At 47.9% G+C, this 15,360-nt stretch overlaps 1 protein-coding gene across 1 annotated transcript in view; it reads right to left on the bottom strand.

Moving 5' to 3' along the window:
* LOC101596504 (maestro heat-like repeat family member 5) overlaps positions 1–15,360 on the bottom strand; it is a 66,704-nt gene that overhangs the window by 19,074 nt on the left and 32,270 nt on the right. The window contains exons 13-16 of the mRNA XM_004672044.2: positions 14,243–14,389; positions 13,732–13,906; positions 12,192–12,341; positions 11,633–11,787 (exon numbers count right to left, since the gene is read on the bottom strand). Of these exons, the coding sequence (XP_004672101.2) occupies positions 11,633–11,787; positions 12,192–12,341; positions 13,732–13,906; positions 14,243–14,389 (627 nt within the window). The remainder of the gene's footprint in view (positions 1–11,632; positions 11,788–12,191; positions 12,342–13,731; positions 13,907–14,242; positions 14,390–15,360) is intronic.

The raw sequence follows: 15,360 nt of genomic DNA, 5'->3' as shown, positions 1-15,360 counted from the left end.
AGTCAAACCTTACCTGAAAAAAAAAATTCATGATGTCACATGCAAAAAATCCACTTAATTGTATACTTTAAGTGTGTGAATTACATAGCATGTGAAAAAATATGTATACAGATCCATAATATATTTACATATAAATATGTGGAATATACATAATATATATGTGAAACATATATGTGACAGTGTTGGGGGTTGAATACAGGGCCTTACATATGCTACACACCCCAGGCTATGAATATCTTAATCAATCTGTCTTCAAAAGAAATAGGAGGTTCCCATCTTCCAGTAATAGTATGCCAATCTATTTCAATCAGCTCCTCCGTTGAAAACAAGTCAGGAGAGAAGATGGGGGGGGAGGGGCTGGAGAGATGGCTTAGTGGTTAAGTGCTTGCCTGTGAAGCCTAAGGACCCTGGTTTGAGGTTTGATTCCCCAGGATCCACGTTAGCCAGATGCACAAGGGGGGTGCAGGCGTCTGGAGTTCGTTTGCAGTGGCTGGAAGCCCTGGCGTGCCCATTCTCTCTCTCTATCTCTCTCTGCCTCCTTCTCTCTATCTGTCACTCTCAAATAAATAAATAAAAATAAACAAAAAAACATTAAAAAATGGGGGGGGCTAAAAGTAGTGGAGAAAACAGGACTATGAAGAGCCAGGCCAGCAAGTGGGGTGCAGGAGGATGGTGAGAAGTCGCTCATGAGCCAGTAGGTTTCTGATGCCCTGAGGACATGTGGTGATTCGGGACTGTTCGGTCCTTTGTTGGGACAGATGAAGTGACAGAGCTCTGAGAATGATTAGTCACACAGGAAACCCACCTTCTCAAGTGACGCTCAGCTGCCCTGAGCTATTGAAGTGCTGGGAACTTCCAGAGAAAGGCAAGTCCCAGATTCGGTTGGAGGTGGCCTTGAGCTGCAGTGTCCTCGGGGCGCAGCATAGGGAGCGCAAATCCCCTCCTGAGGAAAGCGACTGTGGGGCCGACCCCAGAGTACTTGTATAATTAAAACACCAGCGCCAATGTGTAGGGTACTGTCCGTGATAACAAGAACGACTCTGCGTGTGGCATCAGCAAAGACAACAGATACCCAACCTGGCCACCGAGGACGGGCCTCAATGGCCAGGCATGGGCTATGCCGTGGTGAGATGTCACCAGGAGCAAAGAAACAGAAGACAAGCTTAAAAATGTCTTCAGGGAACAGGAAGCTATAGGTGAGAGAACATAGAGACAGAAAGAACAAACAGACTGACAACTTAGAAAAAATGCCAAATTAGAAATTGAAATTTCAATAGAAAAGTTAGATATGGTTGCAATAGAAAACAATAGGAATCTACACCAAACCTGGAGAGGTGGCTTAGCGGTTAAGCGCTTGCCTGTGAAACCTGGGGACCCCGGTTCGAGGCTCGATTCCCCAGGACCCACGTTAGCCAGATGCACGAGGGGCGCATGCGTCTGGATTTGGTTTGCAGAGGGTGGAGGCCCTGGCATGCCCATTCTCTCTCTCTCTATCTGCCTCTTTCTCTCTCTGTCTCTGTCTGTCGTTCTCAAAGAAATAAAAACAAACAAACAAACAAACAAAAACAAAGCACATATCCTATAAACAAAAGTGGGACTCGGTCCCTGTAAGAGAGCAGTAGACCAACTGATTTGTAAACAGCAGCAATGGAGCCGGAGGACAGCGGAATGCTGCCTGCCTGGGCTCCAAGAAAGCACAGTCTCCCCGAAGCTGCAGGGTCACATCACAAGATCCACAGTGGATGCCCGACACCAGGAAAGGGACCAAATTACACCTTAATTATGTTTTCATATATGCACATGACAGGGAGTAGGCAGTTAGGGTGATTGGGCCCCAAAAGTAAGAAGGCAGGAAGGTCTCCACTTTGCTAGAGATCAAAGGATGATCTGACTCCTCATCTCCTGCCTAAAGGAGATCTGTCTTTCCACAAACAACCTGGGCCCCTCCTGGGAGGGAGGTCTCCCCTAGGATTTAAATCTAATCCTGACATTGAGGTTAGTCAAGTTTAGACCACAGACCTTGGTGTCACGCTGGCTTCTTCCTGAGACAGCCCCTAGCCCAGACCAATTAACTGTCCCTCCGGCTCACCTGAGCTGGAAGTTGGGCTCACCACAAGGTTATAAATACATTTGCGAGGGGAAGGCAAGTCATCTCAGCGGCCTGACCACTCATGAACCCCCAGCTTCGGATGAGAATCTCAGCTTCCAGCTGGGCTGAGCAGAGGGAACAGCCACCCTAGCCCTTACTTCCCACATGGGCTCTTTGAACTTTCTTTTCTACTCTCTGTGAGGCTTTTCCAGGCCCTCCACATGGGCTTCCAAGCCATGTGGGTGTCTCTTGTTGGTTCTGTGCCTCCCTAAATAAATATAATAATTTAATAATTACCCTCCTCAGTCTTATTTTACTTAATTCTTTGATTAAAATTAGACATGGACCTAGGGTTTGGGGTTCAAGGACTTTGCTGAACCCCTAACACCCTGCTACATATGTACCGATACGTATAGACATATGTGAATTCGACACAGTGAGACAAATAAGCAGTAGCTAAAAATAAAAAAACAGAACAACTGTGACCGTACACTGTAATATATGAATGCAGGTGTCTATCTCAGAGTGTCTTCTCTATTTTCCCTTCCTTGTGAGGAGGTGAGATGTACAAGGCCTATGCTGAGATGCAGTGAGGTGAGTGATCTGAGCTTGGTGACATAGCCTGAGCCCACAATTCCAATCCAAGTATGCCAGAGCAGCACCAGTTGATTCATGACTGGCCACTGCTTGGTACCTACTGGGCAGACAGTGCACGTGGTGTGGCAATGCTCTCCTGGCTTGCGAGACTACTCAAAACAATGCCCAGAGAAAACCTAGAAACTGTTTTTCTCTGGAATTTTTCACTTAGTGTTTTTGGATTGTGGGTAACTGTGGCACACTGAAATCACAGATGAGCGGTGACCACTGTCACTGCCACTTGGAGTTTTGACTCTAGTGGAAACATTGTTTAAGAGTGAGGATAAAGCCCTGCGTGGTGGTGCATGCCTTTAATCTGGCACTCAGGAGGCCGATAGAGGAAGATTGCCAGGAGGTTGAGGCCAGTCTAGGTGACAGAGTAAGCACCTGGCCAGCCTGGGCTACAATTAGACCCTGCTCCAGAAAACAAAATAAGAAAAGACTGAGGGTGAAATAAAGACATTTTATGAAAGCAACTGAGAGCATTTGCAAAGGGACCCAAACCAGAGCGTACCCCAAGGGATAGGCATCGGCTGGAGACAGATGGTCTTGGTGGAAGGCTTGAATTTCAAAAAGGAATGTGGAGAAAAGAAGGAGGAAAACAGGCCAACTCTGAATGGATATTGCCTTGTGAGATTTCACATAATAAACCACAAAGGCATGGACATGGAAGTCTATGAGAGCATATGGGGGTTGTGAGGGCAACTTTCTTCTCTGGAAAGAGTGAAGATAGGAAATTTAATCTCAAATATACTGGTGGCTATCGCTCATTAAATGGAGTAAGATCCCCATTCAAAGACAAAGCCTTTCTGATTATAAACAGCCAATGAAGTTTGCAAATGCCTCCATCTAAAGTGAAAAAAAAAAGAAAGAAAACAAAGAAACAGTAAAAGTAAAATCATGCGATACCAATAAAAGAAACGAGTGTGGCTAGCTCATTGCTAGAACAGACTTGATTCTGAGCCATATGGACTCAGAAGTGAAAGGGTGTCCAAAGGGTATGGAAATAGGAGGAGATGATGAAATCCGTATAAAATATGAAAACTGCAATTCATGATATTGAGTTATGTGGACTCACAAAATAATAAAAATGCCTTGAGGAATGTGTTCAGATCCAATAAAACTATACAGAGGAATAAAAACCCTTCAAGAGTGAGTCATGGCTCAGAGCCAGGGTCTGGGCACTCTGCCTCTAAGTAGGACTCTCCCAGATTCTACTCTGTAGGCATGTAATGGGTTCACCTGTCCACACAGGTCTCTCCCAGATGTCTGAAACTAGACTCATGTTAAAACCACTCACTAAGTGAATGAATGATTAACCAAGTAACTTAATGACAAGTATCATACATGACTTAATAATGAAGCAAGAAATAGGTAAAGCATGGACCAATACCAACGGGGCAAGTGTCTCAAGTCAGGGATGACATCTTGTGCGACTGAGCTCTAATCAAGTAAAATGAGCCGGATGGGGGGGGGCGTGGAGAAGAAACCATGACCACCAGGTTCGCAGAGCTCCATGGAAATGGTGAGGGCCTGGAGTGAACAAGACGTTCCTGAGGAAGGCGAGGAGGAGGCCCCTCTCTATGGGGGGTGGGCATCTCTGCACGGGTGAGGAGAATCTCCACAAAGCTACAGGAGTTGGAGCCCTGGTTATCAGCCTGGGCATAGGCAAGAAGACCCAAAGAGTGCCGAGAGCTACGGACAGTCCCTAGACCGAGGTGCCTGGCTTGAAAGGAATGATGAGCAGAGAGATTCCGTTAGTGGTGTTGGGATGAACATCAGTCTAGGTGTGTCAGAGAGCTGGATGCCATCAAGAGAACTCCGAGAAGACAAAATGTGAAAACATGGAAGTTAGGGTACAGAAAAGATCTAAGACCGCAGTCCAGAAGGGGCTTGTGTTCAGGTTTCATAGACCATGAAGAGGGACGACACAGCAGAAAAGCAGGCTGGGCCAACAAAGAAGATGTTCAGGGGTCAGTAAGAAATGAAAAGTGTCCACATCCATGACTTAATGCCACAGCAGAATAACGTTCCAGTTATCTCCAGTTCTAATAGGCTGAAGGCAGATGCTAAGCATCAGTAAGGATGTGGAATGACACGGCTCCCAGAAAAGCCATCAGGATACGAATTGGCACCGGCGTCTTGGGAAACAGCCTGTACCATCCATCCTGCAGGGTGTGTGCCTGGCTTCCTCCTCCAGGCACGCGGGTCCTCGATGCACATGCTGAGGAAATCTAGTCCCTGGTGGGAAGCAAATGTCCAATCACAGCAAGAGGGTCCTTGGCATTCACAACACAGGTGCCGCATGGTGATGAGCCATAGCATGGTGCCACGAAACTAAGACACATGTTGGAGGAAAACAAGGCCCAGAAAGGGAAAGATGCCGGGAGAGTTCATACTGTGCAATTCAGTTTGCACTTTAGGACGCAATCGACCATTAGGACGTGTACTTCAAAAATATATATATAGATGTGCCGGGCGTGGTGGCGCACGCCTTTAATCCCAGCACTCGGGAGGCAGAGGTAGGAGGATAGCCATGAGTTTGAGGCCACCCTGAGACTACATAGTAAAATCCAGGCCAGCCTGGACTAGAGTGAACCCTACCTCGAAAAACCAAATATATATATGTTATTTTATTGACTACTTTCATATATACACACAATGCACCCTGTGGTTTTTTTTTTTTTTTTTTTTTTTTTTCGAGGTAGGGTCTCACTCTAGTTCAGGCCAACCTGGAATTGACTATGTAGTCTCAGGGTTGTCTTTTGTTTTTGAGGTAAGGTATCAGCATATAGACCAGGCTGCCTCAGCACTTGTGGCAATCCTCTGCCTCAGCTTCTCAAGTGCTGGGATAATAAGTGTGAACCACTGTGATAGGAGAACAGGGACGTATGGCAACATCAAGTTCAGCATATGCAAGGCGGTCTAGCTGGAGGTACAGCTCAGTGTTAAGCATGCTTTCTGAGAGCAGGAGGGCCCGAAGGAGCTTGAGACCACCCGAGTTTGAATCTCTAGAACCCACATAAATAGCTGGATGTGGCCATGTCCATCTGTGACCCCAGTGCTGTGGCAGGGGGGACACCAAATACTTCCTCCGGCTGTCGCAGGTGAGCTCATGGTGTGCCGCAACACACACACACACACACACACACACACACACACACACACACACACACACAGGAGGTGATGGCACTCAGAGGAGTGGAAGCCTTCCCATAGCTGGCTGCATGTAACAACGGAGCCTGTGTGGAAAAGCCTGCACTATCCAAACGAGAGTGGCAGATGCTATGTAAATATCTAATTAAAGGGCCATGAAGCTCAGGGCCCTGTGCTTTTTGGATATATGTCTTTTCCAGCTCACTAGCCTATTCCCATCTCAAGAGTACTTTCCTTTCCTTAATAATCAGTATCTGTTTCTATTACCTCACTATACATCTTGGGTCCAATTCCATGTCCTTGGAAGCCCCCACAGTCAGTGGGTGCCCTCCCCACTGGGACTCTTCTCGGGAATCACTACCACGCCTGGCTATGACATGTAGTTTTAAGAAAGATGGCCCATGATAGGGGCCATGGGAGAGCTCTCTTCAGAACGGTGTGCAGTTTAGGGATGAGGGGAACAAACCCCTCCTGTGTAGACAGAGGAGTGAGGACCTTCAGGCTTCAGCCAGCACCCTGTGGGTGAAGGGCCGTCCTGGGAATATGAATTACAAGTCCTGTTTTGATGTCCAAATTCACACCACCAATGAGACCCCAAGTCTGCAGCAGAAACTTTTATGTTTAATGTAGTCACAAATGGATGGTGCCCAGCTGACGGGCAAAAGCCAAGATAAATCCAGATAAATCCTACCGCAAGGTGCCATCAGTGTGCAGGGCTCTGGATTTCCTAAATGTTTACACCAGGTGCTTAGATGTGGGGAGCAAGATCTAAATTCCAGCATGAGTGATGCGGTGTGCTGCCTGGCCTCCCCCTCCTCAGATGCCCGTGGGGAAGGGCGCAGTGAGCGCAAGGGAGAGATGAAGCCACAGGAGCTGACCTCGCCCGACATGCAGGAGCCCAAACATCACCTCACTCAAAGAAAAAGGAGATAAACCGCCAGCCTCGGGGGGCAGGCCTGATGCTCCTGCCCACCCCACCCCACCTCACCAAGGATGTGTGGTGGGTAGAGGCGGGTGAGAGAGAGCGGAAGCAGGGCAAGCTTTGAAAGGTTAGGCTTGATGCCAGCCACCCTCAGGACGACGGGTCCGCCTATGACGTCACACACACTAGCAAGGAGACAGGGCAGGACTTAGCACACAGTCTTCAAACTGCACAGCCTGTGGGAGATGGAAGAGATGAAAAAACATTATCTGAGTTTGGTATGGTGGCGCATCTGTAATCCCAAGACTTGAGAACGGAGGTGGAAGCATCTTGAGTTCAAGACCATCCTGGATTACATAAGCAAGATCCTGTCTCAACAAAACCCCCTCAGAAATGAAAAAATATTAAAAGAGTGATAGACTCAAATTAAAATTTAATAAGGGGCATTCAGAAAAGGTGGAAGACCATCATGAAAACAAATGATCATAATTGTTGGTGGGGATGTGGAAAAAGAGGAACCCTCCTACACTGCTGGTGGGGATGCAATCTGGTCCAGCCATTGTGGAAATCAGTGTGGAGGTTCCTAAAACAGCTAAAGATTGATCTACCATGTGACCCAGCTATAGCACTCGTAGGCATATATCCTAAGGACTCATCTCATTTCCTTAGAAGTACGTGCTCGACCATGTTTATTGCTGCTCAATTTATAATAGTTGGGAAATGGAACCAGCCTAGATGTCCCTCAACTGATGAGTGGATAATGAAGATGTGGCACATTTATACAATGGAGTTCTACTCAGCGGTAAAGAAAAATGAAGTTATGAAATTTGCAGAAAAATGGATGGACCTGGAAAGAATTATACTAAGTGAGGTAACCCAGGCTCAGAAAGCCAAGTGCCACATGTTCTCTCTCATATGTGGATCCTAGCTACAGATGATTGGGCTTCTGTGTGAGAAGGAAAATACTTAGTAGCAGAGGCCAGTAAGTTCAAAAGGAGATATAAAGGGAAGAGAAAGGAAGGGAGGAGGGTACTTAATAGGTTGGTATTGTATATATGTAAGTACAATGATTAAGATGGGGAGGTAATATGATGGAGAATGGAATTTCAAAGGGGAAAGTGTGGGGGGGGGGAGGGAGGGTATTACCATGGGATATTTTTTATAATCATGGAAAATGTTAATAAAAATTGTGAAAAAAAGTTATTTTATTATTTTTTTCTAAAAAAGAAAAGGTGGAAGAACGACCATGATGGTGACAGGGTGACCTCTTTTGTGAGAGAAGTAATGAGGATCAGAGACAAAGCCAGGAAGGGGCAGTGGTCTCCACTGGGGTCTCCAAGGATGAAAAACAACAGGTTAACAGAAACGATGACCTAAGCAGAGCCTATAACCATAACTACGAAAACATTACAGAGCTAATAACAAAAGGATGCACCCGGTGCTGGAGAAAACTAGTCTGGCATTTTCTAATAAAATAATTAAAATTTAAAGATATAGAAAAAATATTTTGGGCTGGAGGGATGTCTTAGCAGTTAAGGTGCTTGCTTGCAAAGCCAAAGGACCCAGGTTTGATTCCCTAGGACCCGTGTAAGCCAGATGTACAAGTTGGCAAATGTATCTGGAGTTTGTTTGCAGTGGCTGAAGGCCCTGGCACACCCATTCTCTCTTTCTCTATATGCCTCTCTCTCTTAAATGAATAATAAAATAAACAATTTTTGTTTTTCAACATAGGGTCTCTCTAGCCCAGGCTGACCTGGTATTCACTATGTAGACTCAGGGTGGCCTTGAACTCACGGCGATCCTCCTACCTCTGCCTCCCGAGTGCTGGGATTAAAGGTGTGCACTACCATGCCTGGCAAAATAAATTAATTAAAAAAACAAGAAAGAAACAAATCTGTAAGGCAAAAAGAGCAAGTAAAATTCAAAGGCAAAGACAAAATTACAAAAAGCCAAAACCAAAAAAACGAACCAAAAATGAACACGCCATCCTTACCATCTATCCAGCCCAGTTTTTCTTCAAAGCGCAAGTGTCGACATGAGAGAGGGAACGGGTTCTGAAGCCGTGTGCTGTCTGTGAGGAATCTGCCGGAAGATGGACTTTGTCCAACCCAGAGATATCCAGCAAAGGGTGTGTGGAGTGCACCCACCAAGAATAAATGTGGACAGCGGTGGGCAACTTGGGTTCAAGTGCTGAGGGGGAGTAGATAAGTCTGAAGGGCACTGTAGGGATGGCAAGCTGGGGCATTGCCAGCCAAAGCTAACCACACCCATAAACCCAGCTCCTGGCCCAGAATCAAACACTGGCCAATCAGAAACATCCTCATTTACATGGTGGAAACCACACCCCAAAGAGAGCAGCTCCCATAGCTTCCATATTCAGAGTGCCAAGGCTGCCCTCTCTACCTCTGCCTTGCCCACGGCTCCCTCAAAGTGTACTAAGTAAACCCGCCTCATCTTTTTCTACTCTGATCTGACTTATAGGAATTCTTACATAGCTGGCATTGTGAACCCACCTCAAATGCATACATTTTGCAATTGCAAATCAGAGGCAAAGGGAGACATAATGAGGAAACTAGCATAACTGACTGTTGTATACAAACTGGATGGGCGTTAGAGAGTATCCAATAAAGTGAACAGCCAGGTGTGGTGGTGCATCCCCATAACCCCCACACTCTTGAGGCTGAGGCAGGAGGAAATATTTTTCTTAAAAAAGCGACAATGGGCTGGAGGGGATGGCTTAGCAGTTAAGGCATTTGCCTGCAAAGCCAAAGGACCCAGGTTCAATTCCCCAGGACCCATGTAAGCCAGGTGAACAAGGTGGTACATGCGTCTGGAGTTCGTTTGCACTGGGTGGAGGTCCTGGTGTGCCTATTCTCTCTCTCTCTCTCAAATAAATAATAAATAAAAATAAAAAATTGAAAAGATAACACTTATGAATATGAATGTACCACATGTATGAAGCACAGTTTCTTCCTTTCCATTTCCATTTCCCTTCCTTCTTCCTTTCTTCCAGCTTCCCTTTTCTCTTTCTCCTTCCTCCCTCTCTCTCTCTCTCTCTCTATCTCTCTTTCTTTCTTTCTCAGACAGGATCTTGTTATATGGTCCAAGCTACCCCAGAACTTACATGTTGCTCAGTCATTAAATTTATGTTAGTCCTGCCTCAGTCTCCTGAGTACTGGCATTATAGACATGCATCATCACACCAGGCTCTATGGTTTCTTTGGTGAGATTTTCACACACTCCCAGTACAAGAGCAGTCAAGGAAGGACGCTGGACGTTAGAAGACCTATGCCACTGTGGCAGTTACCCTCTCGTTGCTGGGAGAAAGCACCAGCCTAAAGCAGCTGATGGGAGGAACGATTCTTATTTTGGCTTACAGTCTCAAAGGGATGCTTCATGTGGCAGGGGACAGCATGGCATGGGAAGAGGCTGGACATCACCTCTATCATAGCAGGCGGAAACAGCAGCAGGAGACTGATCCACTAACACTGGCGAACTGGGGACTAATAAACCTCAACGTCCACTCCCCAGTGACACACCTCCTCCAGCAAGGCTCCACCTTTCAAACTGCTACCTGCTGGGGTTCAAGCCTTCAGAACACATTAGTTTATGGGGGACATATGATTCAAATGATCCTAGCAACTTATCAAGAAGGTTAGCCTTGTGGCAATATATGAAGCTCCATACCCCAATGAAAGAAAATTTTTTCTTCTTGAGGACTTCTGGGACATTCACAAAATTCACAAAAAGAGTTCCAAAGATTATGGTGGTTCACACCTTTAATCCCAGCACTTGGGAGGCAGAGGTGGGAGGATTGCTGTGAGTTCAAGGCCACCCTATAACTACATAGTGAATTTTAGGTTAGCCTGGGTTAGAGCGAGACACTACCTCCAAAACCAAACCAAACCAAACCAAACCAAACCAAACCAAACCAAACCAAACCAAACCAAACCAAACAAACAACAACAAAAAAACAAAAGACACCTCTACACTGTGATGGAGAACTACCATGGAGAAGGCTCTGGGCACAGTAGAGCTCTCTTGTGGGCTTTCCCAGGTTCTCAAAGCAGCCGGAAGCAAAGTCAGCTGCAGAGGCAATGGGCAGGGTATGTGGAGGTTTGGTGATGGTCGGAGGAGCCACTGGCAAAGAGGAACTGGATAAGGACGGATGAGAGCTATGAGATGGGTAGGGCAGTAGCCTAAAGGTCTTACAGAGCAGAGGGCCCCAGCCATGGGAGAAAGTCAGAAGACCACTGAGAGAGAGGAGATCAAAGCAAAAGTCAGGTAGGAAGATTCTAGTCAGGAGAGGGGAGAAGCAAGAGGTTATCTTTGAGTAGGAGCAATGTGCTCAAGAAGTGACAGGTGACCTGGAGCTGGTGTGGCAGATGGTGGCAGTGGTAGATACTAAGAATGTGGGATTCAGAGCTCAGACAGAGGAGTGGCCATGAACAATAATAATGACTTGCCCCCCAAGGCCAGGTCCGTATGAGAAGACCAAGGCAGTCACAGGGTCTTTGGAAGAGCAGGCAGGAGACGAGAACAGAGAGGAGGATGAGCTGGGGAGGGGGTCTGTGCTGATGGGGGTGATCTTTGTGGTTGGCTGGGGTCCTGCTGGGAGCCCTTCTCCATCATGATGAGTGATGGAGACTGGGGTGAGAATTTCATGTGGAATGCCCCTGGGCACTTACAAATGAATGGATATGTAGGGTTCCCACCAACACGCCAAGCAGTCGGCTCTCTGTGGGCCTTGAAGGGGCAGACAGGAGGGACAGAGGTCATAATCCTGGTCTGGGGCAGCGAGGCAAGTGAGGGAGGATAGGGCTGGTTACCTGTCCAGCGACACAGAAAAGTCCAAGAAGGCAGCCACCAGCTCAGGAGTGTGGTTCCGGGCCAGCAGGGTGATAGCACGCAGGATGTTTTCCTTAGCTTGGGGAATGCGGATGGTGCAGATGTGGTGGTAAATGGCTCGGCCTATGTTGGTGACCTGTGAGGAGAGGGGAAGGTCTGGTGGGGAGGTCCTGTATTGTGCCTGAAGAGGATTCTCAACATAGGAGGCAGGCCTGAGAACACTGAGCCCACCCATTCAGCTTGTCTTAAACACACCACAGTTCCTTGTGCACAGAGTTTTTGTATGGCATCAGCCAGACCCAGCCAGTAGCTTGGCCAGTCTGATGCTTACTGTGCAACACTGGCATCAGTTGTCTCATGCTGGGCTACTCCTCCCATCCCACTGGGGTGCATCCATCCATCCATTGGATTGGTTGTTGCCTGTGGTGGGATTTGGTCTACTCCATCAGAGACACTATCCTGGTCCCTAAATGTTGCCTTCTGTCTGGTCCTCCACAACACTCTCCCCTCCCCAGCCTTGAATGGGGCCCCAACCCTCACAGTCATTAGCTTGGCCCCATGCTCCTGGACAACAAGGAGAAGTAGGTCAGCGGCTGCTTCCACACGAAAGGGGCTGGTGGAGCCCAGGTTTTCAACAAATATCCAGATGAGGTCATCCAGGTCTGCCCTTGAGAGATATGTCATGACCGCCTGAGGGGTAAAAAGATACATTATGATCTCCCGTGGGGTGAAGAGATATGTCATGATCTCCTGTGGGGTGAAGAGATATGTCATGGTCTCCTGTGGAGTGAAGAGATATGTCATGGTCTCTTGTGAAGAGATATGTCATGGTCTTGGATGGAGTGAAGAGATATGTCATGGTCTCCTGAGGGGTGAAGAGATATGTCATGATCTCCTGAGGGTTGAAGAGATATGTCATGGTCTCCTGTGGGGTGAAGAGACATGTCATGATCTCCGGTGGGTGGAGAGATACATCATGATGATGCTGTGGTGAGGATAATGATGATGATGTCATGGTGAGGATGTTGGTGGTGGTGTGTTGCTGCTGCTGCTGCTGAAAGTATAGTGTGTCCCAAATCACATCAGAAGTCAGGAACAAATTTGGGACCATAACCAAGTGTCTGCTCCCCAGGTGAGCCTCCCCAGTTCACTTCCCGTAGTCAGTAGCCTTCCATCCTTGCTCCTCCCCCAACTCCCATCCTGCCTCTTGCCCAGGGAGACCAGTGCAGGGTGCCTCTCCCCAGGCATGCACACTGCCTCCTGAAGCTCAGCCGTGGCCCCTGCTGGCAGCCAGTGGGGCTCTCCTCTCTCTGCCCTGCCTCTGTCCCAGTCCAGGTTCTCCAGTCAAAACTGCAGCCAAGCCAGCTTTTCCTCTTCTGGGACATTCACCTTGACATCCTGGGCCCCAAAAGCTTCAAGTTTCCTTACTAAACTTCGGGTGGGTTTCAGTAGCTGTAGTTGCCCAGTGCATGGGTCCCCGAGTCCTGAACCAGACCAAGTCCTGCTGGGCCATTCGCTAGCCATGTACTCTTCTTCTTCACTGTCTGGCTAGGTGGGAAGTCATCGGAGTTTGTGGAACCAGCTCCACCCCCAGACCCTGTACTGGACGTCAGTGGGAACCAGCTTTTGTCCCGAAAGGCTCAGGTTCTGACAGGGATAGACAAGAATGCCAGCCATGGTGATCTTTCTTAGCAAGAATTCACTCCTCCTGGGGCAAGCAAAAGCTACCACTTTGCAGATTTCCTGAGCTCCAAACTCTGGCACCGCATCCCGCTAACACCAGTACCCGGATCACCCATACCTCAGCTCCTGCAGCTTCTGAGGATAACACCAGTCAAACCCTGATATGAGTGGGGAAGGGCTGTACGCGGAAAAATCGAGAGTCTAGAGACGGTAGGGAAAACTAGAGAAAGGCTGTGGGATGCCGGAGAACCCCCTAGCACAGGGTATGCACCTAAAGTATGCTGGTGTCCCCTTCTGAGCACAGAAGAGAGCCAGTGGGTTTACCCCCACCATCAGATGTTGTAGTCTGCAGCTGGCCACACCCTCTCCAAGCTGCCCAGATGCTAAGGCCCCTGACCTTGATGGCTTGGGAGCTGCTGAGCTGAAAGATGCTGTCCTTTTGAGATGTTATCTCTGGGGAGATCGAGCAGGTGTCAGGCTGGTCTTCACTGCTCCCGAGGCTGTCCCCGTGCACATCAAGCTGGGAGAGCTGCTCAGGGATCTCCCGCTCTTCCTGGGAAGAGTCACCTGTTGGCCGGGACAGGACATGGGTGCAGACAGGGCAAGGTGAGGGTAGGATAGTAAGGGCAGGGCACAGTGAGGCCAGGCCAGGGTGAGGTCAGTGCAGGGGCGAGGGTAGGGAAGGGATGGGCTAGAATCTGGGTGGGACAAGAAAGCAGTTAGTAGTGAGGGTAAGGTCTGTGCCCACTTTGGGTGTGGGGTTTAGTTACTGTGGGGTTAGGTCTAAGGCAAAGTTGGACCTGGGGTGGGCTTGGGGTAAGGTTGAATTCAGTGTGCTGGTGTGGGTATGCCCGAGGCCACGGTTGGGGGTGTGCCCAGCGTGCCGTGGTAGCCTAAGACACTTGCCTTTATGGTGTACCAGGATCTGGTAGAGGTGGCCCACAGCTTCCAGGCTGAAGCATTGGGTGGTCCTATCTGGGTCCTGGCACACAATCCCCAGCATGGCCACCAGCTGTCCAATCTGTCTGAAGTACCCCTTTGTGCGACAGTACATGCACAGGTGACAGACAATCCACCAAGTTCATCTGTCCACACATGCACCCAGCATGCTTCCGTCAGAGGGAACCCCTCACACTATATGGAGGACTGGGACCTGGGAATAGGCTAAATATAAAATCTTGCCCCCAAAACTTAGTAATGGAGAGAAATAATATGCTAACACAATTTTAAAAAAATAGGGGCTGGAGAGATGGTTCAGCAGTTAAAGGCGCTTGACAGTCCGGGTTCGATTTCTCAGTGCCCATGTAAAGCCAGATGCACAAAGTGGCACATACATCTGGAGTTCTTTTGCAGTGGCAAGAAACTTGGTATGCTCATTCTCTCTCGCTCTCCCTCCCTTTCTCTCTCTGCTTGCAAATAAATTAAAAAAATAAAAATTTCAAAGAAATACAAAACCTTTCATACTATCAGAGCGTCAAAGTTTTGTGATCCAACCTTGTCTTAGCAGATCTGGGTTTGCTTTACTAACTCAGGGCCTAGTTCCAACCAAACTTTATTTACGAAAATAAGGGACTGCTCCATTGGCCAGAGTCACATTAGTCATATCAGACTGTGATTTATTTTGTGTATGGAGTTTTTTGGCATTTTGTAAATTTTGGGCCCAATTTTCTATCATCTTTTGCTTTGCCTAGGCTAGGTGGAGCTCTCTGTATGGTGTCTGTGAATTGTGATGTGTGTATAATGTGTGTGCATGTGTGTGTGTGTGTGGACTGTGGTGTGTGATGTGTGTGTGGTGTGTCTGTGGTATGTGTGGATGTTACGTGAATGTGGTCTGTGTGGGGTGTCTAGTGTTTGTGTGTGACTATGTGGTATGTAATGTGTGTGATGTGGTGTGTGTGTTTGTGCTGTGAGTTTGGTTTGTGTGGGGTATCCGGGATGCGTGTGTGTGTGTGTGTGTGTGTGTGTGTGTGTACAGTGTGATGTGTGTGGTGTGTCTGTGGTATATGTGCAAAGAGTGTGTGTGTGT

This window comes from Jaculus jaculus, chromosome 2 (assembly GCF_020740685.1).
Source record: "Jaculus jaculus isolate mJacJac1 chromosome 2, mJacJac1.mat.Y.cur, whole genome shotgun sequence".
Taxonomy (NCBI): Eukaryota; Metazoa; Chordata; class Mammalia; order Rodentia; family Dipodidae; genus Jaculus; species Jaculus jaculus.
This window is presented reverse-complemented; position numbering and strand designations above follow the sequence as displayed.